The sequence below is a fragment of the Phyllobates terribilis genome, unplaced genomic scaffold, assembly GCF_046119375.1.
Source record: "Phyllobates terribilis strain yellow unplaced genomic scaffold, ASM4611937v1 Scaffold_1__5_contigs__length_1240528914, whole genome shotgun sequence".
NCBI classification, from domain to species: Eukaryota; Metazoa; Chordata; class Amphibia; order Anura; family Dendrobatidae; genus Phyllobates; species Phyllobates terribilis.
Window position 1 is genome coordinate 822976550 of NW_027362761.1, and position 25727 is coordinate 823002276.

The 25727-nt window shown below is 45.1% G+C and overlaps 1 protein-coding gene across 3 annotated transcripts in view; it reads right to left on the bottom strand.

Annotated features, from left to right (window-relative positions):
- Nucleotides 1-25727, bottom strand: part of GC (GC vitamin D binding protein) — a 338037-nt gene that overhangs the window by 115324 nt on the left and 196986 nt on the right. For all 3 annotated transcript variants that reach the window (XM_073637868.1, XM_073637861.1, XM_073637874.1), the window contains exons 6-7: nt 6689-6783; nt 6358-6487 (exon numbers count right to left, since the gene is read on the bottom strand). In XM_073637868.1, the coding sequence (XP_073493969.1) occupies nt 6358-6487; nt 6689-6783 (225 nt within the window). The remainder of the gene's footprint in view (nt 1-6357; nt 6488-6688; nt 6784-25727) is intronic.

The following is a 25727-nucleotide window of genomic DNA, read 5'->3' on the forward strand; positions in this document are numbered from 1 at the left end:
GCCTCGTCAAGCACAGAGAGAGAGAATTAACTCCCTCACAACCAAAAACTACAAAGCACCAAAAATTCAGCTGCAAGAATTCAGGCTGTGTAGTCGCGACGATCTTCGTGGCGACACACCCATGACAGTACCCCCCCTTCTACGAGGGGCCTCCGGACCCTCAGGGCCAGGTTTATCCGGGTGAGTCGTATGGAAGGCCCGAATTAACCGGTGTGCGTTAATATCTGAAGCAGGAACCCACATTCTCTCCTCAGGATCATACCCTTTCCAATGAACCAGGTACTGAAGGGACCGGCGACTAAAACATGAATCGATGACTTTCGATACCTGAAACTCCAAATTTCCATTGACCACCACTGGAGGAGGAGGTAAAGGTGACGGTATCATTGGCGCCACATACCTCTTAAGCAAAGATCTGTGGAACGTTATGAATTTTAAATGTAGGGGGGAGGTCAAGACGGAATGCCACCAGATTAATTATAGAACTGATCCTGTACGGCCCGATGAACCTGGAACCCAGTTTCCAGGAGGGAACCTTGAGTTTTATATTCTTGGTAGACAACCATACCCGATCGTTCACACTTAGGTCCGGACCAGACACTCTCCTCCTATCAGCCATACGTTTGTATCGGTTCCCCATAGTACTCAGATTATTCAGTACCCCTCTCCATACTGAAGCGAGTGATGACGAAAATCGTTCCTCCTCAGGAACCCCCGAAGAGCCCCCTCTACTGAAAGTACAAAACTGGGGGTGAAAACCATATGCCCCAAAAAACGGGGACTTACCAGTGGATTCGCTCCGCCTATTATTAAGAGCAAACTTTGCCAGAGGTAAGAAAGAAGCCCAGTCCTCCTGGTTCTCTGACACAAAACACCGGAGATATGTCTCCAAACTCTGGTTCAGACGTTCCGTCTGACCATTGGTCTGAGGATGAAAAGCCGATGAGAACGATAAATGCATTCCCCGCCGAACACAAAAAGCCTTCCAGAATTTGGACACAAACTGAGACCCCCGATCCGACACCACATCGGAGGGTACCCCGTGAAGCCTCACAATCTCTCCAATGAACACCTGCGCAAGAGTTTTAGCATTAGGAAGAGCAGGGAGAGCGATAAAATGTGCCATCTTGCTGAACCTGTCTACTACAACGAGTATGACCGTTTTACCCGAAGACGGCAGGAGGTCCGTAATAAAGTCCATAGACAGATGAGTCTAAGGACGCTCCGGGATCTTCAAAGGTAAGAGGGCCCCAGACTGATGGGTATGTGGGGTCTTAGAGCGCGCACAAACCCCACAGGACGCAACAAAAGTTACCACCTCCTTATGTAAGTTAGGCCACCAAAACCGACGCGAGAGGAGATCCACAGTTGCTTTACTCCCTGGGTGTCCTGCCAAAGCTGAGTTATGGTGTGCCTCAATCACCTTTTGTCGTAGCTGATCTGGAACAAACAGTCTCCCTGGAGGTCCAACAGGGGCATCCCCCTGAGCCTCCAATACCTCCTCCTCAAGCTCAGAGCATACTGCCGACACCACCACCCCCTCTTGAAGGATAGGAACCGGATCATCCGTATTCCCGGCCCCAGGGAAACTACGAGATAAGGCATCCGCCTTCACATTTTTTGACCCAGGACGATATGTAACGACAAAATTAAACCTGGTAAAAAACAACGACCACCTGGCTTGTCTGGGATTCAGGCGTTTTGAGGACTCCAGATAAAGCAGGTTCTTGTGATCAGTGATGACGGTGACCGGATGGACTGCCCCCTCCAAAAAATAGCGCCACTCCTCAAAAGCTAACTTAATAGCCAAGAGTTCCCTATTGCCGACATCGTAATTCCTCTCAGCAGACGACAATTTTTTGGAGAAAAAAGCGCACGGACGCCACTTACCAGGAGACGAACCTTGTGACAAAACTGCTCCCACCCCTACCTCAGAAGCATCTACCTCTACAATGAACGGCTGTGACGCATCAGGTTGAATGAGTATGGGTGCTGAGGCAAAACATTTTTTCAAGGAGGAGAATGCTTGACAAGCCTTGTCAGACCACCTAGAAAAATCCGTCCCCTTTTTTGTCATGTCTGTGAGAGGTTTAACCATGGATGAGAAATTACGAATGAATTTCCGGTAATAATTAGCAAACCCCAGGAAACGTTGTAGTGCCTTAAAATTCTCTGGCAGATCCCACTCAAGAACTGCCCGCACTTTCCCTGGGTCCATACGAAAACCGGACGCTGACACCAGGAAACCTAAAAACTGGAGTTCCTGTACGGCGAACACACACTTCTCCCATTTGGCGTACAGTTTATTATCCCGCAAGATCTGTAACACCTGCCTAACATGCTCCTGATGAGACACAAGATCAGGCGAGTAAATTAAGATGTCATCCAGATATATGACCACAAACTGACCCACCAGGCGGCGAAAAATGTCACTAACAAAGTGTTGGAAAACCGCCGGGGCATTAGTCAGACCGAATGGCATGACAAGGTTCTCATAATGCCCCTCTGGAGTGTTAAACGCCGTCTTCCACTCATCCCCCTCCTTTATCTTAATCAGATTGTACGCCCCCCTGAGATCCAACTTAGAGAACCATTTGGCGCCCACGATCTGATTAAAGAGATCGGGGATAAGTGGGAGTGGATACGGATCTCGGACCGTAATCCGATTAAGTTCACGGAAAACCAGGCAAGGGCGTAGGCCTCCATCTTTCTTTTTCACAAAGAAGAACCCCGCGACCACCGGGGAAGATGAAGGTCTAATATGCCCCTTAGCCAGCCTCTCAGAAATATAATCCTTCATGGCCTGCCTCTCCGGACCAGATAGGTTATACAACCTAGATTTAGGTAACTTGGCCCCAGGGAGCAATTTTACAGAACAGTCATACACGCGATGAGGAGGTAGTTCCTGACACCCTTTCTCCGAGAATACATCCTCAAAGTCCGCCAGAAATGGAGGTAAGACCCTAGGAGTGACAGCACCGATGACCGTATTCATGCAGTTTTTATTACAGAATTCACTCCATTGGCTTATCTCCCTGGATTTCCAATTAATAACTGGATTATGCTTAGTTAACCAAGGAAGGCCCAACACAATAGGAGTGGGAAGACCCTCCAACACGTAACAAGACAACAGTTCTTTATGTATCGCCCCCACTTGAAGATTTACGTTATGCACCACTTGCAAAAAACTTCCCTGACCGAGAGGCCTGGCGTCGATCGAAAATATGGGGATGGGTTTAGCCAACATATTCAATAGCATACCTTGAACCCGGGCAAACCGAGCGTCCACAAGATTAGCCCCGGCCCCACTATCTAGAAGAACAGATATCCTCTCAGTTCTCGTACAGACCACCACCTCCGCCGGTATGAGAAACTGAGACGAACCTAGGGACGAAATACCTACTCCCAGATTACCGTCCACCACACAACCTGGGATCAGTAGTTTTCCGACGACTGTTTTCTCTGCAAAGGACGGGATGGACACCCCCCAATAAAATGTCCCTTTCTCCCGCAGAAGAAGCACCTTCCAGTCTTGTGGTGCACCGCCGGTCCCCTCCCTCGGAAAGATGTCCCTCCTAACTGCATAGGCTCCTCTGGACTGACCAGGGGAATCTCCATATGAGGGGACCTTGTAGGAGATGGAGTCATCCCAGGGGGCGGAGTTATCCCGCACCTCTCCCGAAGCCGTCTGTCAGTGCGAATAGCAAGGGCCATAGCGGCTTCCAGTGAGGCGGGAGGGTCATACTGTGCCAACACATCCTTTAATTTGTCAGATAACCCTTGACAAAACTGGCTCCTAAGAGCTGGGTCATTCCACTGGGTGTCCGTGGCCCACCTACGGAACTCCGAACAGAATTCCTCCGCCGGACAATTTCCCTGGTGGATCCTACGTAACATAGATTCAGCAAGGGAGATCCGATCTGGGTCATCATATATGAGCCCCAGAGCAGCGAAAAACCTATCCACTGACTGGAGAGCCGGGGAGCCCGGGGAAGAGAGAACGCCCAAGATTGTGGGTCCCCTTGTAGGAGCGAGATGACAATTCCCACCCTTTGCTCCTCACTCCCGGATGACCGAGGCCGCAGCTGAAAGTACAACTTGCATGCCTCCCGGAAAACAAAAAACTTTTCCCGCCCCCCAGTGAACCTGTCAGGGAGAGCTACTTTAGGTTCTGGTCCGGCTTGCTCCAGAGGACACAAAACCTTGGACTTAACGTCCGCCAACTCCATGGACAAACTCTGCAACTGCCGAGCTAGACTGGCTACTGGATCCATGGTGGTTGGAATTTTTTTTTTTTTTTTTTTTTGTCGGTCAGTGAAAATGTCACGCTGTCTCAGCGTACAGGGAGGTCAGGGGCCTGAGCTGACCCTAGACGGGGGCCCTGACTAATCCCTCAACCTGGAGGTACTGTTAATGGTACAGAGGTCCAGGCCGCCAGTGTAACCCTAAACTCCTGAATATCCCTGAACCTAAGTAATCTAGTCCTGAGAAGGACCCCGATCACAATAATGGGAAACAGGATAGAAAATGCCCAAAACACAGTACTAGACAAACGAGACAGTACAAGGGGAAAACCAAAAACCACCTTGCATACAAAAACTAACACCACAATTACAGAGGGAACAACAACAGGTTAGGAGATAAATGATAAAGGGAGGAAGGGAACAAACCACACCGCATACTCCTCACTCCTCACTCCACCAAACAACGATCCACTCTGAAGGTCTGCAAGAAATGCTTTCACCAACAACTTCCCTAACAGACCAGCAGGTATTTGAAGGAATCCCAATACTGCAGCATTAACTGCAGCTGGGCGAGGCTAAGCCTCGTCAAGCACAGAGAGAGAATTAACTCCCTCACAACCAAAAAACACAAAGCACCAAAAACTCAGCTGCGAGAAGTCAGGCTGTGTAGTCGTGACGATCTTCGTGGCGACACACCCATGACAGCTTGATAATAATTTGATGTGAAAACAAAAAATTAAAGTTTTGCACTAAAATACTGTTTTAGCACAACATTTATAATTTATACAAGGGATAATAGGAGAAAATGGACCCCATAATTTGTTAAACAATTTCTCCCAAACACAGTGATTGCCCATGTGGTCAAAAACAAATGTTTGGGCACATAACAAAGCTCAGAAAGCAAGAGTGCATTTTCCGAGTCCTTGAGGTACCAAAAAAGCATTGGGGTGAGTAAATATAACATTTTAGTGGTAAAAATGTGTTTTTTTTTATTAGCTGCAAATCTTTCAGTTAATTTGTTAGCTAAGGGTTAAAAGGTAAAACTAGACCCCAAAATTTGTTGCACAATTTCTCTCAAATGTGGTGATGCCCCATATGTTTTCAGAAACTGCAGTTTGGCCACATAGCAGGACTAAGTAGCAAAGAGCTCTGTTTGCCTTTTGGAGCACAGATTTTGCTGGAATAGTTTGCGGGCAACATTTGTGGAGTCCCGAGGGTACCAGAACAGCAGAAAAACCCCAAAGGTAACCCTATTGTGGAAATTGAACCTTTCAATGAATTTATCTACAGCAGCAGTGACTAGTTTGTACCCACAGGTATTTTCACTTTGTAACATCCATGTCATGCTTTTTCCTGTAGAATTGAAAATATGCCAGTTTAGTGGCCACACATTGTGCCCTGCTTGTGCTTCTTGAGATATGCACCTGATAAATTGTTAATTGGGCTCTCCTCGCTACAATAATGCCAAACGTGGTCACTGATCTTGATCTGCTACCACCCAGAGATTGAGCGATCAGGTGATCTCCAGGTCCTGTAGAAGCATCGGTAGCAGAAAGGTAATAAACCACTTCTACCTACCTTCTCCCTGGGATCACGGCACTGTCTGACAGCTGGAGACTGGACCAGTTCCTGATAGATTGCAGGGCAGGAGCTTTAATCCTACCCTATAAATTTACAATGGCACAGGGCCAGGAAATGTGCAGTGCTTAGTCATTATTGGATTAATAGGTCAAATACTATTATTGGTTTTGTTTGTTCTTCTCTTTATTTTATGGTGTAAGTTTCTGCATTGCCTGCTAAAATAATGGCAGGTAGTGAGATAACATAAGACATTCTTTTTATTCTAGTTGCTTATTGAAGCTATTGTAATAAACATGAGCAAATATTCTTAAATGTTTTTCAAATACTTCAGGAGTCATAATGATATCCTATAAATGTGTCGGCAAAGTGCATCATGACCTTATCAGTGCTTAAAATACATACGTGTATATTCAGCAATGGCAAGTAAATGTCAAGGGGTATGCATATTCTGCTGTTCTGCAGAGTGAAGTAATTCAAAGTCTAATATTGTTTGTCATACAACATACTGCATCTCTGTAGATAAAGGCCATACCTCACTTTCAATGTTCTTATCTGTAAAGAATCCACAACTGTTAACCAGGACTTGGGTTCCCTGCTCTGAAAGTGTCAGCACATCCTTGAGGTCTGCAGATGGAACCTTCTGACTAAACATTATGGCAGCACTAGTAAAAAAATAAAAAAATTACTAAAGCATTTTAAGACTGCAGGAGGAAATCCTTGAACAGTCATAGGGTTAAAAAAAAACTTCTAATTCTAACTGTTAACATTGACATAAACAAATAGGTAAACAGACAAACAGAAACTGGAGACAGAGAGGTAATATATATGGGATTGATATATTGTTTATATTATCCTAGTTTTACCTGAATTTCAATTTATCCACCCCAAAACTGTCAAAGCGAGAACACAGCCTGTTGGACATCACAGTAAGCAAATGTAATGGCTGCCTTTGGAGTCTCTGGAAAAAGATAGAAAGGAATACGATGGATACGATGACCCTGGCAGTCCCTTCCAACTCTAACATTCTATTTTTCTATAATTATATAATATATGTAAATTATATGTAAAAAGTATACACTTATAATATATATTTATATATATTGTGACAGAGTCACTGGTGATGTATGTGAGGGGAGATATGTCTCACTGTGACTGTTAGCTTCAGTGAACTGAACCTAGAAGTTTTCTTCAGCGTGTTAGGTGCTGAAGAGGTTAATCAGCCATTTTGGGTCTGATTCTTTGTGAGTAGGTGTGAGATGGGCGGGATGCCTACTCACCATATATCCACCTCAAGGGTGTGGCTGGAGAAGTTAAATCTACAAGCATTAAGTTTTTTCTCTCTGGTGTGGTTTGGAGAAGGAAGTCTCCAGACTGTGTGTGTAGAATCCAGAGAGCTCCACAGAAGGACATTGTGGTGAAACTTTATTGTGCTACATGGAGTGGGCAAAACCCCGCTCACCTATGAACTGTACTATACTTTATCTTTTTTTGTTTTCTCGTTATCCCAGAGAGTCCGTGTTTATTTTGTGGAACCCTGCCATGGTTTATGCCGTGTATTAATAAACCAGCAGGAAGTTAACCCAAGAAGTGTTTCCTGTGTCTGCCTCTGTGAGAGCCGAGCAAGTCGCTTTACCACAATATATATATACACAGTATATTAAATTCTGAGCAGTATTAAATAAGTCTTAGTAAATCACAAAAAGGACTTTCAAATCTGTACAAGCTTTACATGTTCCCAAAGTACCCAATAGCAAAAAAGTTTTTTGCTCTAATATATTACTCTAATTTTTAGAGAATATATCCTGACCCTGACTTAACAAACACCCATGTTTTTTGCATTATCCCTTGTTTGCTGCTATACAACACAATACATATTCAATTTATAAGGTCATATACATACTATTCGTTGGCATGTACAGCAATCACCAGAAAAATCATATATAAAGCTCCCTGGGACTAAAAAATATTGTGAAAAGCAAAAATTTTCAACATGGGTATATAGAATTTACCAATGAAATAAAGATAATGTATATATATATATATATATATATATATATATATACTGTATATATATACATAAACTGTGCCCCTTTTAAAACTTGAGATATTAATCAATATTTCACCAAATGTAAGAACAATGTCCAAAATTTTAACAAGACAGCTTCATAGAACATTTTTTAACCCATAACATGAAAATAAGGTAGTTAATATAACTTTTATTTCAAAATCCTTAGATTTACTCACATTATTTGATGCAAAAATGAATACAACCTACATAATAAACTACTGCATCTAGTATTTCTAATGACCTATTTAATTTTAAGGACAGCACCAAGTCTTCTAGGCATGGAATCAACAAGTTGATGGCATATTGCAAAATATATCTTTTTCCATACTTTATTAACAACTTGTTTAGAGCCTGAATGCTGGATGGAGAGTGATGCTTAACTTGTCTCTTCAGATTTCTCCGTAGGTGTTTGATTGGGTTCAGATCAAGAAACATACTTGGCCACTGAATCATTTTCACCCTGATCTTCAAAAACGCAAAAGATATGTGCTCTGGATCATTGTCATATTGAAATAGTGCACATCCACCAAGGGGATGGATCACTGGTGGACACAAACAGAAAAAAGCCCCTGGCACAAACAATGTATGGGCCCTTTGCAGTCCAAGACCTCATCATAATGCACAATTCCACCTGCTTTAGAGGTAGAAATGGGCCCCTTACCTCTTGGGCCACGGTGCTGCTGCACAGGTTGCTGTCAAGGGTGTGTCAGGTGTGACAGACAGTCGTTCTGGATCCTGCTGTAGAAGGTCATTGAGCTTGACTCTGCAGGCACCTTCTTACTCTTTTCATCTCTGTAGTGTAAAGATATCCTTCTCCTTCTAGGACTTAGCAGTGACCTCCACCTTCTGCTATTAATTGACACACCCTTGCTGGTGTTTAAATACCTTCAGTCTCTCCAGAGAGTCATCGGTGATAGCTCTATTTTCCTCTGTCCAGGCTTGAAGTACTAGTAGTCGGCTAGTGTCTTCTAAGAGCTCCCTTGAATGATACTGGGTAGCCACTAGATGTGCAAAGCTGGTATAAACATACCCCTAAAGACTTGAAGAAGTATTTGCATCAAAAGGTGATCCTACAAAGTTTCAGACTATGGGGGGCTGAATACAAATGCACAGCACAATTTTCAGATTTATATTTTTAAAATATTTAGAAAACCATGTATCATTTCCTTTACACTTCACAAATACTTGGTACTTCGTTTTGGGATATCACATAAAATCTAATAAAATACATTTAAGTTTGAGGGTCGGTGTAACTTGAGAAATGTGAAAAATTTCATGGGGTATGAATACTTTTTCAAGGTACTGTAGATGAGTGTTTTGAATCATTGTCTTGTTGGAAAAGTGCACATCTACCATGGGCAAGAAGTGATGGTTGCATCTTCTCTTTCAATATAGAGCAGTAAATCTGTGAATTCATGACACCTCCAATGAAACGTAGCTCCCTGACACCAGCAGAACTTATGCAGCCCTACATAAGGACTCTGCAACCACCATGTTTCACTGTAGGCACCATGCATTTTTGTTTGTACTCCTCACCTTTGCAACGCCATTCAGTTCCGAAGCCATCAGTTTCAAAAACATTTATGTTGGTCTCACCACTCCAGATTATAGAGTCCCAGTAGTCTTCATATTTTTCAGCATAGGCCTTAGCAAATCGTAGGGTCACTTTTTTGTACATGAGCTTTAGGAAAAGTTTCCATCATGGATGATACCAATGCACGCAATTCCTCTGCAATTTATGCCATATTGTAGCACGGGAAATTCTCTCCCCAGTTTAGCTTTCTACTTATTTAGCTAACTGCAGTGAACTTGCATGTCGATTTTCTTCAATCTTTCTCATCATAAGACAATGCTATTTAGTCATTAACTTCTGTGTTTGGCCTGAACGTCTCTGTGAGATGGTTGCAGTTCCATCTCTGTTAAATGTTTCTATCACTTTTTGCTACAGTATTCTGACTGATAAGTAAAGCTTTGCTGATCTTCTTGTAGCCTTCAACTTTCTTGTGTAAAGAAATAATTTTCTTTCTCAGGTCTTGTGACATTTCTCTTCCATGTGGTGCCATTGCTGAAAGCATGAAATGAGAAGTTTTTTTTTTCGATAAGTAGCCCCCTACGATGATCAACTGTCTACTAAACACCTGTTTAATGAATAATTATACTTATGTGTGGTTGAACTATTGTTAATTAGAATTTTGTAGTCTAAACTACAGTGCTCAGCATCCATGAGAACAACTCCACAAATTTGTCAGAAAACCTTTAGTTTACTTTTAGAATCAACATTTTCTATGGGATGCCATACTACAAAACATTCCTACAAATGTGGGCAATTGATTGCAAACAATATTTGCTATTTTGCATCTCCAAACAGTAATTTTCCTAACAAATTAATTGAAGACCATGCTGTAAAAATAAGTACACCCCAATGAAAATCTTAGGGGCAAATTTAAAGTTTAGACTACAAAATTCTAATTAACAAGTACTCAACCACAGGTAAGTCTAATTCATTAAACAGGTGTCCAGTAGACAGTTGATTATAAAAAAAGTATCATTTAACAAGGAAACCCCTTCCCATATCATGCTGTCAGAAATGGCACCACATGGAAGAGAAATGTCAGAAGACCTGAGAAAGAAAATAATTTCTTTACAAAAGAAATGTCAAGGCTAAAAGAAGGTCAGCAAAGCTTTACTTATCAATACTGTAGCAAAAGTGATCCAAAACTTTAACATAAATGGCACTGCAACCATCTCACGGACATGTCCAGGCTGACCACAGATGTTTACACGTAAACAGAGCATCTTTTGATGAGAAAAGTTTAAGGAAATTGACATGCAAGATCACTGCATTTAGCTGAAGAAGTAGAAAGCCAAACCGGGTGGAGTGTTTCCAATGACATAATATAACATACACTGCAGAGGAATGGCATGCATGGCTGTTGTTTATGAAGGAAGCCTTTGCTAAACACCACGCATAAAAATATTCACCTACATGAAAAATATGAAGGTTACCAAGGTTCTATACTCTGGAGTGATGAGACCAAGATACAATAAATGTTTATGGAACTAATGGCTTCAAAACTGCATGGCATCTCAAATGTGAGGAGTACAAACAAAAATGCATAGTGCCTACAGTGAAATATGGTTGTGACAGTGTTTTTGGATTTCATTGATGGTAACATGAATTCACAGATATACTGCTCTACAGGGTGGGCCATTTATATGGATACACCTAAATTAAATGGGAATGGTAGGTGATATCAACTTCCTGTTTGTGGCATATTAGTATATGGAAGGGGGAAAACTTTTCCAGAAGGGTGGTGACCATGGTGGCCATTTTGAAGTCAGCCATTTTGGATCCAACTTTATTTTTTTCAATAGGAAGAGGGTCATATGACACATCAAACTTATTGAGAATTTCAAAAGAATAACAATGGTGTGCTTGGTTTTAAAGTAACTTTATTCTTTCATGAGTTTTTAACAAGTTTATGACCACTTATAAAATGTGTTCAAAGTGCTGCCCATTGTGTTGGATTGTCCATGCAACCCTCTTCTCCCACTCTTGACACACTGATGCCAACACCGCAGAAGAAATGCTAGCACAGGCTTCCAGTATCCATTGTTTCAGATACTGGAAGATGTTTTAACATCAAGGGATCAGACTACAAAAACTCATTCCTCATAGCAAATGTGGAGGGTCTGGTTGTCAGATGCATGTCTGGCGCAAGAAACTGCAGCTAGAAGCATGCCAGTGCCTAGGTGAGGCTGGAGATGCCCATCTAGGCTACTTGTTAGTTTATATAGAAAACTCTGTGTGGCTTAGTTAGGATCTTTACTGATTGCAGTTCTGAAAAAAATGTTGTTGATGTCAAAGTGGCAAAAAATCTTGGTTTACACTTACTAAAATCACGATTTTATATAAAAGTCACAGCTATTAATAATATACCTCTCACCCAGGCTTCGATGAAGTATATAGCCAAGGAGGTGTTCCTGCTTGTTGGTACATTACATTTTGAATCTATGTAACTTTTTGTCCTTGAAAATCTGTCTGTTGCTGTGGTCTTGGGCATGCCTTGGTTCGGTAAGCATAACCTGGTCATTGATTGGCACTAGTGTTGAGCAAGCACTAAAATGCTCGGGTGCTCGAAGCTCGGGCCGAGCTCACCGTGATATTCGGGTGCTCGACCCGAGCAACGAGCCCAATGTTAGTCTATGGGAGACCCGAGCATTTTTGCGGCGGTACCTCCGGCAGTCTGTAGAAAGCTTAAAAAGTGCCCAAAACGTTAGTGACAGTGCTCAAAAGACATGGGGGCAGCATGGGGATCGCCCCTGGAAGCATTTCTGACCCCCAGGTCACTGCTGTCAATAACGTGGTCAGAGGTATTTAGCCACTTTTACGGGCTCACAATAAAACGTTCAAAAACGAAACTGAAACGGTTTTCCTGTGAAATATGTTAAGGAATTTCCTTTCCAGGGTAAAGACTTGTGTATAGGGTAAAATAAATAACCAAAAACTAAAATACTCCTCCACACCTTGGGCTATGTTCACAAGTAGCATTTTTCTTGCGTTTTTGCACTTTTGTATTGCTTTCAACCGTGACAAATGCATTCATCGGGAAATGTCATTTTAACATTTTACAACCTTATCTGGCCATGTGCTGTGTGACATATGCATACAGTGCTGAAAAGACATTGGAACAGCATGGGGAAGACCCCTGGAAGCATCTCTGACTCCCAGGTCACTGCTTAAAAGTGTGCCCATCAGAAGTGATCCTTGCCGCATCAGAAGATGCAGACTTGCAACTATCCCCGTGCAAGTCCTTGTCCCAGGGCAGTGTACAATTGTACCTCCCCCATTCCTTGCAATAAAAGCGCAAATATGCAGCCAATCACCCACCCACCCGCAGGCTGCAATACCATACTGCTAGCTTTCGGGCCTTTTAGTTTGGAGGAGGCTGAAGCTGGCCACTACCTCATGGCTGCTTCGGCAGCGAGGTATCCATACTCAGTCCCCAGCCGCCCGGCGGCCGGGTGTCCACGCTCGGTCCCCAGCCGCCAGGGGGTGGCCGGGTGTCCATACTCGGTCCCCAGCCACCCCGTGGCCGGGTGTCCACACACGGTCCCCAGCCGCCTGGGGGCAGCCGGGTGTCCATAAACGGTCCCCAGCCGCCCCTATTTCTCCTGTCACCTTCCCCCACACTTTTCTTAGCATGGCCAGCTTTAGGGCAGCATTGGACGAGCCCACCAGAGAACCAGACTCCTCCGGTGGGCCCTGGCTTCTCCATCAGGGGAGTTGAGAGTGCCAAGGTGAGGAGCATGATGATGATGATAGAAGTTAGCATCTGCATTGTTTTCTTTTAATGCAAGCGTAAGTGTGCAGCCTGGCACCCACCCACCCCCAGGCTGCAATGCCATACTGCTAGCTTGCACTTGAAATGGGGCCTTTTAGTTTGGAGTAGGCCAAAGCATTCCACTACCTCATGGCTGCTTCGGTGGCCTGGTATCCAAACTCGGGTCCCCAGCCGCCCGGCGGCCGGGTGTCCATAAACGGTCCCCAGCCGCCCCTATTTCTCCTGTCACCTTCCCATACACTTTTTTTAGCCTGGCCTGCTTTATGGCAGCATTGGACGAGCCCACCAGAGAACCAGACTCCTCCGGTGGGCCGTGGCTTCTCCATCAGGGGAGTTGAGAGTGCCAAGGTGAGGAGCATGATGATGATGATAGAAGTTAGCATCTGCTTTGTTTTCTTGGAATGCAAGCGCATGTATGTAGTAGCGGCTAGGCCTGAGGTGGTCAGCGTTTTGGCGCATATCCTACCTCCTCCGAGGATTGCTGGATGTTTTCCTGCTACTATCCCAGTTCTATGACTCCCGTTAAAACAAAGCTTCAGGTGATGAATGATGGATGAGGTGGTGGCAAAGGAGAAAGAGCAGGAGGAACAGGGACCATTCACATCAATATCAGGCCACTCAACCACACATGTCTTGTAGGATCTGTTTCTGCACCAAAAGGAGCGGTTCGGCTACACAGTTATAGGGCATACAGTGAGTGCAATGCCTACCAAAAATTTAGAGGCACTCCAATGCCCCTCAGAAGTGACATGGAGGTCAGAGGGCCTTAACTAAATCATTTTTTCCATTTATAGCAACTGGGTCTCCTGTTCACTGTTGGCCTAAGCAGTGAATGGAAGGCTTTCCAAAAATTATGAGGAAATGCAATGCCCGTTGAAACAGACGTGGATTACAGCGTACTAAAAACCTACTACCCATTATTGGGGAGTGGGTCTCCCTTAGTGTTCGCCTATGCATTGAAAAGCAAAAGCTGACTAAAATTAGGAGGAAATGCAATGCCTGTTGGAAGAGTCGTGGAGGTCGCAGTCGCTTAACAAGATGGTTATAATGCCCCTTGGAAAAATGGGGGAGGTCACAGTAGCTTAACAAGACGGTTTGAATGCCCCTTGGAAAAGTGGTGGAGGTCACAGTAGCTTAATAAGACGGTTTGAATGCCCCTTGGAAAAGTGGTGGAGGTCACAGTAGCTTAACAAGACTGTTTTAATGCCCCTCAGAAGAGACGTGGAGGTCGCAGTAGCTTAACAAGACGGTTTTAATGCCCCTTGGAAAAGTGGTGGAGGTCACAGTAGCTTAACAAGATGGTTTGAATGCCCCTTGGAAAAGTGCTGGAGGTCGCAGTAGCTTAACAAGACGGTTTTAATGCCCCTTACAAGGGAATACAGTACAGCATCTTAAAAATAGTATTTCCTTTATTGGGGAGTGGGTCTCCCACAGTCTTTGCTTAGGCCTTCCAAGCAAAAGCTGACAAAAATAAGGACTAGAGATGAGCGTTGTTCTACTCGAACTGTTCGCCAATCTCAAATTCGAGCTGTTTTGGGCGGTGTTCGAGCCGGTCGGCGAACACGAACAATTTGAGAAAAATTCGGCTGTTCGAGGTTATGTTCGATAACTGTTCGTGCACCAAAATCATAACTGGATTTTTTCTCAGTAATGATGAAAATTAATGTTAATACGCAGTTTGAGTGTACAGCGGGGCGGGGGGAGGGGCAGGGGATGGATCTCTGCAGGAACAATGAAGATCTCCATTTTTTTTTCTCTTTCCCGCATTTGCAGTGGGGAGGTGCAATCTGTCAGCCTATCAGCAGCGCACACACGGAGCGAAGTGCTTTTTTTCACACAAGCAAGGGCATGTGTGATTGGCAGTGTATGTCACATGTCCTTGCCCTATCAGACCAAGCCATTTTCCCCGTCGCCACCATTTTCTCACTGCTGCAGCTGCGTGTTAGACGGCACCGCTGTTGCTGTGTGCGCTATACCTTGTTAATTTCAAGCCAATTTTCGCACAAATATACAGATAGCTTGGGAGTAGGGAATAGTTGTGATTGCAGTCCTTTTAAAGACTAGGTTACAGCATTTCCTACGACTTTTATCAGGGAGGTCTGTGCTCTTAAATAGATCGGTTGTGGGAGTAAAGACTAATTGTAATTGCAGTCCTTTTCACGACTAGGTTACATGAGTTCCTATCAGTTTTTGCCAGGCAGGTCTGTGCCAGTGCTGTGCAAGTTTTTTTCACAGCATTTGGCTGAATCTAGCAAAGCTAATCCTTTTTGGCCTATTGCAGAGTGTGTTAGTCAGTGGAGTAGCCTATCTGTGTTGCAAGATATACCACCTGTGTATAGAATACCAATTTTTTTACTGCACCTAGTGAAGTAAAATCTTTTGGGCATAGCATCATTCTATTAGTCCATCTATACTGACCTCCATCAGGTTGCAAACTGAATATAATTTTTTTCTGCATCTAGCTCTGAAAAAATATTTGGGCTTCTAGCAGTGTGTGGGACTTGGTCTATTAGTCCATCTATACTGACCTCCATCAGGTTGCAAATTAAAAATAATTTTTTTCTGCATCTAGCTCTGAAAAAATATTTGGGCTTCTAGCAGTGTGTGGGACTTGGTCTATTAGTCCATCTATACTGACCTCCATCAGGTTGCAAATTAAAAATAATTTTTTTCTGCATCTAGCTCTGAAAAAATATTTGGGCTTCTAGCAGTGTGTGGGACTTGGTCTATTAGTTTATCTATACTGACCTCCATCAGGTTGCAAATTAAAAATAATTTTTTTCTTCATTTAGCTCTGAAAAAATATTTGGGCTTCTAGCAGTGTGTGGGACTTGTTCTATTAGTCCTTCTATACTGACCTCCAACAGGTTGCAAATTGAATATAATTTTTTTCTGCATCTAGCTCTGAAAAAATATTTGGGCTTCTAGCGGTGTGTGGGACTTGGTCTATTAGTCCATCTATACTGACCTCCATCAGGTTGCAAATTAAAAATAATTTTTTTCTGCATCTAGCTCTGAAAAAATATTTGGGCTTCTAGCGGTGTGTGGGACTTGGTCTATTAGTCCATCTATACTGACCTCCATCAGGTTGCAAATTAAAAATAATTTTTTTCTGCATCTAGCTCTGAAAAAATATTTGGGCTTCTAGCAGTGTGTGGGACTTGGTCTATTAGTCCATCTATACTGACCTCCATCAGGTTGCAAATTGAATAAAAAAAATTTCTGCATCTAGCTCTGAAAAAATATTTGGGCTTCTAGCGGTGTGTGGGACTTGGTCTATTAGTCCATCTATACTGACCTCCATCAGGTTGCAAATTAAAAATAATTTTTTTCTGCATCTAGCTCTGAAAAAATATTTGGGCTTCTAGCAGTGTGTGGGACTTGGTCTATTAGTCTATCTATACTGACCTCCATCAGGTTGCAAATTAAAAATAATTTTTTTCTTCATTTAGCTCTGAAAAAATATTTGGGCTTCTAGCAGTGTGTGGGACTTGTTCTATTAGTCCTTCTATACTGACCTCCAGCAGGTTGCAAATTGAATATAATTTTTTTCTGCATCTAGCTCTGAAAAAATATTTGGGCTTCTAGCGGTGTGTGGGACTTGGTCTATTAGTCCATCTATACTGACCTCCATCAGGTTGCAAATTAAAAATAATTTTTTTCTGCATCTAGCTCTGAAAAAATATTTGGGCTTCTAGCAGTGTGTGGGACTTGGTCTATTAGTCCATCTATACTAACCTCCATCAGGTTGCAAATTGAATAAAAAAATTTTCTGCATCTAGCTCTGAAAAAATATTTGGGCTTCTAGCGGTGTGTGGGACTTGGTCTATTAGTCCATCTATACTGACCTCCATCAGGTTGCAAATTAAAAATAATTTTTTTCTGCATCTAGCTCTGAAAAAATATTTGGGCTTCTAGCAGTGTGTGGGACTTGGTCTATTAGTCCATCTATACTGACCTCCATCAGGTTGCAAATTGAATAAAAAAAATTTCTGCATCTAGCTCTGAAAAAATATTTGGGCTTCTAGCGGTGTGTGGGACTTGGTCTATTAGTCCATCTATACTGACCTCCATCAGGTTGCAAATTAAAAATAACTTTTTTCTGCATCTAGCTCTGAAAAAATATTTGGGCTTCTAGCGGTGTGTGGGACTTGGTCTATTAGTCCATCTATACTGACCTCCATCAGGTTGCAAATTAAAAATAATTTTTTTCTGCATCTAGCTCTGAAAAAATATTTGGGCTTCTAGCAGTGTGTGGGACTTGGTCTATTAGTCCATCTATACTGACCTCCATCAGGTTGCAAATTGAATAAAAAAATTTTCTGCATCTAGCTCTGAAAAAATATTTGGGCTTCTAGCGGTGTGTGGGACTTGGTCTATTAGTCCATCTATACTGACCTCCATCAGGTTGCAAATTAAAAATAATTTTTTTCTGCATCTAACCCAGCCAATAGTTTTGGCCTAATACCACAGTTTGGCCACTCAGCTCTGCTCGGTTACCATCCATTGTTTTTTTGTGCAAACAACTCCAGAGTTGTGAATTAGTTAACCACCAAAATGAGTGGAAAAAGGCCTGCTGCTGGTGGAAAGGGGAATAGGCGTGTTGGGAAGAGGAAAAAAGGTTGTGTCCGTGGGGTAGGTGCAGAAGAAAGACCATCTTCCAGCCAAACTAAAATGTCTACTTCTTTTAGCGGACAATGTGATAAGATCCCTTTCTTACGGCCACGCCAATCGCTACAAATTCCAGATGAGGCACAAAAACAGCAGGTGCCTCAACGGATATCAAGTGCTCCTTTAAGTGGGCTCTCCTCCACATCAACTTCAACATCACAAATACTCCAGTCCTCAAAGGTGTCACCTAAATCGCACTTGCTTCCTCAAAGCTCCCAAATCTCCAGCTGCCCGTCTGAGTATGAGGTAGAACAGATGGTTGAGTCTGCAGAGCTGTTTACTCATACTATAGCCTGGGAATCAGAGGTCGACTCCAGCGCTTCTGTGAATCCAGACGAGGAAATGATCTGCACTGATGCCCAGAATCTTTATGAGTCGGATCCAGGACCAGACGCAGAAGGTTCTGACCATAATGTAGACCCTCATTCCCAAACTGTAACTCCTGTTGGTGGAGACAATGAGGAAGACGATGATAAGACTCAAATACCTGATTGGAGCGACAACTTTAGTTTTTTGTCAGGGCAGGAACAGGTTGGCTCTGAGGACGACGGGTGTGATAACGCACAGGGTGATGATGATGAGGTCGGAGATCCCACTTACTGTCAACCCACAGTCAGCCAAGAGATGAGGTCAGTAGAGGAGGTGGAGGAAGATGCTAGTGACGACGAGGTCAGGTTGCGCCTTCCTGGACAGAGACGTAGTACTGGAAGCACGTCAACAACTGCATCCTCAAACACAACTCTGCCTCTCACCACAAGTCGTGGTGGCTCTTCAGGTCGCATGGGTGCTAAGCCTTGCATAGCCTGGGCATTTTTTCAGATCGATAAAGATGACCCAACTCGTGTTATCTGTAACATTTGTCAGCAAAAGCTAAGTAGAGGCCAAAAAATACATAGTTTGAGTACTTCATGCATGAACCGGCACATGGACATGAAGCATAAGTTGCAGTGGGAAGCTCAGTGTGCTACAATGCGGTCTAGCCGGCCGGGCCAACCACCGTCTGCCATATCTTGTGCATCCGCAGCCTCTTCATCCTCTGTGACTGGGGGGACAGCAGTCACACCTGTTTTGGGGCGCAGACCTGCCACCTCTTTACCCGCAACAGCCAGCGTGATTGGCAGGTCATCATTTTCTTTGGAGGTGGTAACACCAGCTGGTCTTGAGCGCTGTCCGACATCGATAGCACCACCTTTGGATCAAGGCAACCTAACATGTCCGCCTGCATCTTCCTCACAGACCGGCAGTTTGCCGGGGACACCCTTATCAACCCCGTCTAAGCACAATAGCCAGCCCTCGGTCCCTCAGATGTGGACAAGTAAAAGACCATTTCCTCCTAGCCATGAGAAAGCTAAGAGGTTGAATTTCACCATCTGCAAGCTCTTGGCTACAGAAATGCTGCCTTTCCGCCTGGTGGACACAGAGGATTTTCGAGACCTTATGTCCGTCGCAGTGCCCCAGTACCAGATGCCCAGTCGGCACTACTTCTCAAAGAAAGGTGTGCCTGCGCTCCACCAGCATGTCGCACACAACATCACCGCTTCTTTGAGAAACTCTGTGTGTGACAGGGTGCATTTCACCACAGACACTTGGACGAGTAGGCATGGACACGGGCGTTACATGTCGCTGACTGGGCACTGGGTAACTATGGTGACAGCAGGACAAGGGGCTGCTGTCCAAGTCTTGCCGTCCCCACGAGTTGTGCGTCAATCCTCATTATGTCATTTTTCCTCCACTGCTTCTGCCTCCTCAACCTCCTCTCGGTCTTCCACCTGCACCCAAAGCCTGTCTGGTCATGCCACAAGCTTTCTAACTGCGCAGAAGGGATCCTGCACACCTCCTTACTATGCTGGCAGTAGGGCTCAACGTCATCAGGCGGTTTTTACATTGAAATGTCTGGGAAATGTGAGTCACACAGCTGAGGAGTTGTGGTCAGCTATGGAGAACCAATTTCATGAATGGTTGTCTCCACTGGACCTGAAACCAGGGAAGGCCGTGTGCGACAATGCTGCAAACCTGGGTGCGGCTCTTCGCCGGGGCAATGTTACACACGTGCCTTGTATGGCTCACGTGTTAAACCTGGTTGTCCAGCAATTTTTAGCCCACTATCCCAGACTAGATGGCCTTCTGCAGAGGGCACGGTCGCTGTGTGCTCACTTCCGCCGTTCGCATCCCGCAGCTCAGCGACTTACATCTCTACAGAAGTCGTTGGGCCTGCCACTTCACCGGCTAAAATGCGATGTGCCTACCCGGTGGAATTCAACTCTGCACATGTTGCAGCGACTGTGGCAGCACCGACAAGCCCTGGTGCAATACGTTCTGACGTATAGCCTGGGCCAACGAGATTCAGAGGTGGGGCAAATCACGCTGAAGGAGTGGTCTCAGATCAGGGACCTATGCACCCTTCTGCACAGTTTTGAAATGGTGACGAAGATGTTTAGTGCTGACGATGCCATTATTAGCATGACTATTCCGGTGATTTACATGCTGGAGCACATGTTAAACAGAATTCGGAGTCAGGTGGTGGCACAAGAGGAGGTGGAGGAAGTAGAGGAGGAGGAGTTGTATGCGGAAGGGCTAACATCTGCAAGGTCCAGAAGGTCGGCAGCACCAAGGCGGCAGGCATGTGAGGGTGGGGGAGATGGTTTTACCAGGGCGCATGGTAGCAGCCAAACTAGTGAGGAAGGTGCAGGAGCCCAGGAAGAAGTGGAGGACGAACTGATGGAAGACTCATCAGATGAGGGAGACCTTGATCACATTTCTGTTGTGCGAGGTTGGGGGGAGAGGACAGAGGAAGGAAGCATGATTGTTACCTCGCCACCAACACAACAGGGACTTGGTGCTCCTGGATGCGCAACACACATGAGTGCCTTCTTGCTGCACTACCTGCAACATGACCCTCGAATTGTGAGAATTAGAAATAATCCTGACTACTGGGTTGCCACACTGTTAGATCCCCGGTACAAAAGTAAATTTGCAGAAATTATTCCTGCCATAGAAAGGGATGCACGCATGCAGGAGTATCAGCAGAGACTGTTGCAGAATCTTACATGTGCTTTTCCACAAAATACCAGTGGTGCACATAGTGAATCTCACAGTTCCAACTTGCCAACCGTGGGACCGTCAAGTGTTCAGCACTCAAACCGTAACAGAACCACAGTATCTGCTGGTAACATCAATTTTGCGGAATCATTTCACCACTTTTTTAGCCCATCCTTTGCAAGGCCACAGGAGACAAGAAGTCTGACACATAGTCAACGCCTAGAGACGATGGTACAGGAGTATCTCCAAGTAAACATTGAAGCCACGACTGTGTCACTGGACCCTTGCTCTTTTTGGGCTTCCAATCTGGATAAATGGCCGGAGCTAGCCACTTACGCCTTGGAGATCTTGTCATGCCCCGCAGCCAGCGTTCTGTCTGAACGTGTGTTCAGCGCTGCTGGTGGTGTGCTGACAGATAAGCGCACGCGGCTCTCCACTGATAATGTAGACAGACTCACGTTCATAAAGATGAACAAATCATGGATCCGAAACGACTTTTCTACCCCTGTGTCATCCTGGGGAGAGTAAAAGCTTGATGATTGGTTAAAATCACCCTACCAACCGTTTTAAGCTTTCAAATTACTAATCATGTTTATCTGTATCTTGACTGGAAAATAATTTGGGCTTTGTAGCAGTGTGCAGCACTGATCCTATTAGGCCATCTATAATAAGCTTCACCAGATTTAAAATTAAAAATAATTTTTAGCTGCATCTAGCCCGGAAAATAATTTTGGGGCTCCGAGATGCGCAAGACACATAAGTGCCTTCTTGCTGCACTACCTGCAGCATGACCCTCATATTGTCAGAATTCGAAGTAATCATGACTACTGGGTTGCCACACTCTTAGATCCCCCAAACGTTTCGATCAACCTTTTCATTTTAATAAAGACCAAAAAAATGGTCATTTTTGAAATTATAAGCATTAGCAGGTTGTTAGAAACTGAAATCAAACAGTTTTCAACTCAAAACTTTATTCTAGGTGATGTTACATTTTCACATAGGACCCCTTGTTCGAAAGGAGCTTCTGAACTCTCTCGTCCATTGAATTTGTCAGGTTTTGGATGGTTTCTGCTTCAATTGTTTTGCATGAGGACAGAATACCCTCCCAGAGCTGTTGCTTAGATGTGAACTGCCTCCCGCCATCATAGACACTCCTTTTAATGATGCTCCAAAGGTTCTGAATGGGGTAGAGGTCAGGGGAGCATGGGGGTCACACCATAAGTTTGTCCCCTTTTATGCCCATATCAGCCAGAGATGCAGATGTTTTATGTGCAGCATGAGATGGTGCATTATCATGCAGAAAAATGATCTTGCTGTGAAATACATGGTTCTTCTTCTTGAACCATGGCAGGAAGTGCTGTTTGAGAAAATCCACATACATTATGGAGTTCATCTTTAGCGCCTTCAGGGATCCTAAAGGGGCCGACAATCTCTCTCCCCATGATTCCAGCCCAAAACATTACTCCACCTCCTCCTTGTTGGCGCTGTAGCCGTGTTTGCGTGGGGTGTCCATCAACCAGCCATCCTCCACTCCATTCATCTGGACCATCGAGCGCTGCACGGCACTCATCCGTGAACAAAACAGTTTTGAAATCAGTCTTCATGTAATGTTTGGCCCACTGGAGCCGTTTCTGCTTGTGTGAAGTGGATAGAGGAGGTCGACAGGATGGCGTATGCACAGCTGCAAACCTCTGAAGGACCCTGCATCTTGTTGTTCGGGGGACGTTGGAGGCACAAGCAGCTTCAAAAACTTGTCTGCTGCTATGACAAGGCTTTTTTGCCGCTGCTCTTTCAACCTGACGTAATTGCCTGTAGGAAAGAGTCCTCAATTTGCCCTTATCAGCACGCACACGTGTGTACTATGAATCAGCTACATACTTCTTGATTGCCAACACACTTCATCCTGATCATCGCACAATGTTGATTGTAGTCATGCCTTGACCTAAACACTCCACAATTTGTTGCTTCTCAGCAGCCGACACATCCTTTTTCTTTCCCATTTTGGCAGAAAATGTAGGCTGCTTAATTATGTGAGAGAGCCTTCTTAAGTAGTCTTGCCTTTCATTGGACACACCTGCCAAACTAATTAGCACAGGTGTCTGCAATTGCTTACAGTGATATAAAGAGCCCTGACACACATCACCATCAATGAGTTTAACTGACAAACAAACAAATTCTTCCCTTATCACTCCTAAACACTTTTTGCATAATAATTTGGAACGCGGTGTACATGTGCTTTTCCACAAAACACCAGCGGTTCACGTAGTGAATCTTACAGTTCTAACTTGCCAACCGTGGTCTGTATGGAATTGTTCAATAAAGGGCCCAAAATTAAGATAACATAGATGGGAGAGGTCTCTATGAATAGGAATTCCTAAGTATTTGATACCCTGTGAGGGCCAGGCAAAGGGAAAGTTGGACTGGATGGAATCCTATATGGATTTAGGGAGGGAGACATCGAGGGCCTCAGACTTCGCTGCATTGATTTTAAAATTTTACCATGTAACAAAGTGATCTATTTCAGCCATAACAGCAGGGATGGATATATGTGATTGAGTGATATATACTAGGACATCATCAGCAAATAGAGAGCACTTGTACTCGGTGCCTCCCACCTCAATCCACCTAATATTGGGGTTATGGCGAATTGATGAGAGCAGGTGCTCCGTCACTAGGATGTATAAGAGAGGGGACAGAGGACATCCCTGCCTTGTCCCATTGGTGATTGTGAAAGGTGATGAAAATGTTCTGACGCACCCCCTGGGCCTTGGGACACCCGGAGCCAGACCCTTTTTGGTGGATGCTGGTGGTTGTAGTCTTCGTGGCGGCGATCCGGTTCCGTGGCTCAGGGCGGTCAAACCAGTGGCGGAACTATTTATGTGGTTTTGATGTTTAAATGTCCGACTACGCCACCCGTGGATTGAACCGCCGCTACAGGGCAGACCGCTAAGGCTGGTGTTGTGGGTGCAGCAGAGCGTAGCATAACTCCCCACGGGAGGAGTATAGCCTCAGGGCAGTGTATGCGGAGGATGGGGGTGATGGTGCAGGGCAGCAGCAGTAACGACACGGAGTCAGTGATGCAGTTCAGGGCCTTTACTCACAGTTCTTATTATCCAGACCACGTCTGCAGGTAACGGCTGCCCACGTCGTACTGTGCTCACCAGGTGAGGGGCTCAGACAACTCCCAGATAACTTTGGAGCGCTTCACAGGACCCCCTTTGTGTGTCCTTTGTCTGGCCTTTCTTACCAACACTTCTGTCCGGCTGCCTCGGGCCTCCTCTTGGTAAACTTGGCGCCAGTTTCCCTGACCCTATGTGGTGCCTTCCTAGCGGGTGGAGCAAGGGGCTGCGCCACATAAAATATCAGAGCCTCCGGTTTCTAGCTGAGGGTCGTTTCCTGCCTCCACTAGTTCGGGGACCGGTCTCCCCCTTTGGCCTGACCCCTCCACGCAGGTGGATTCGGGCGTGCGGTGGCGACTCGCCCGTCCGCACCCCTGGGATCCCTTCATTCCTCGTTCCTGGAGCCTTCTCCGCTCCTCTTCCTTCCTTCTCCCTCTTGCAGGCCTGGGCCTCTGTTACTAGGCCCGCCTCCGGAGCAGAGCTCATGCAGAGCCCCTGCTCCCTGCCACTTCTGCTCAGACTTCTCTGCACTGAACTAAGATGGTGCCCACCTTTTATACTCCCTTCTCAATGCACCCAGGAACTGCTTCCTCCCTGCTCCTGCACTGCAGGGTTCCCCTTCCTCAGTGTTCCCTCCCCCCACTCCAGCCAGGGACAGGGACTGTCGTGCCCATCTCAGGGGCATATTGGTCGCCCTGCCCCACGGCAATGTGGTGTAATGCATGCAGGTGTCGGGTCCTGATCCACACTCCATCCTTATCTGAGAGTGAGATATCACACTTCTGGGTGAGGTGCAATACGTCTGTAGCAACCGAGCCCTCGGTGCTACAGTTCCATTTATCTTCAGCCTAGGTGACGTATTGTGATACAGGGCCGTGATTTTGGCTATAAAAGGGTCCCCTAGACCCCTACCCCAAGCTTTTTAAGAGAATCATATATGGCGTGCCAGGAGACTCTATGGAATGCTTTCTCAGCATCCAACGAGAGTATCTACTTACAAATTTTTAACTGCATCTAGCCCAGGAAATACTATGTGCCTAGTAGCAGTGTCTGCTAGTCAGCGGATTATCCCGGCTGTTAAGCAAGCTACACCACCTGTAGTTTGGACACTTAATTTTTTCAAAGGAAATGCTTCGGGACCACGGGATACTTAGTGAAGAGCATCAGGAGGCACCCCAAGGCATAGGGGCTGGGACTGGCACTAGGATGCCTTGCGGTGGACAGCCGAGCTCGATCCTTATAAAAGCTTTTTAACTGCAGCAGCTTTAGTGGACGCTACTGGAGCTGGAATTACGCGGCTGCTGGCATGAGACTTGCCCTCCAATAGATCCTTGTAAATGGATTTAAAGTGTATTCATTCAAATTAGAGGGACAATTTAAATTAAAAAGCTTAGAGCTGCCTCCACCACAGGGGGGCTCTCTCGACCCACCAGCGGACAGGCACCAGTATTGGGAGAGGGGGGCTGGCCGTCAAGGTTCACCGCGGCTCTGGCACAAACCCGGTGACACGGAGGTGGCACGGGCAGGAGCGGACTGGCCGTCTCGGCTTCTCACTTTTTGGATTTTAGAAGGGCATGACATGCCTATATCTGTGTCTCCCCCTCCTTTTACTCCTCCACCTCTTTTCTTTTCGCATGACTATATGTACTTGTCACTTTTC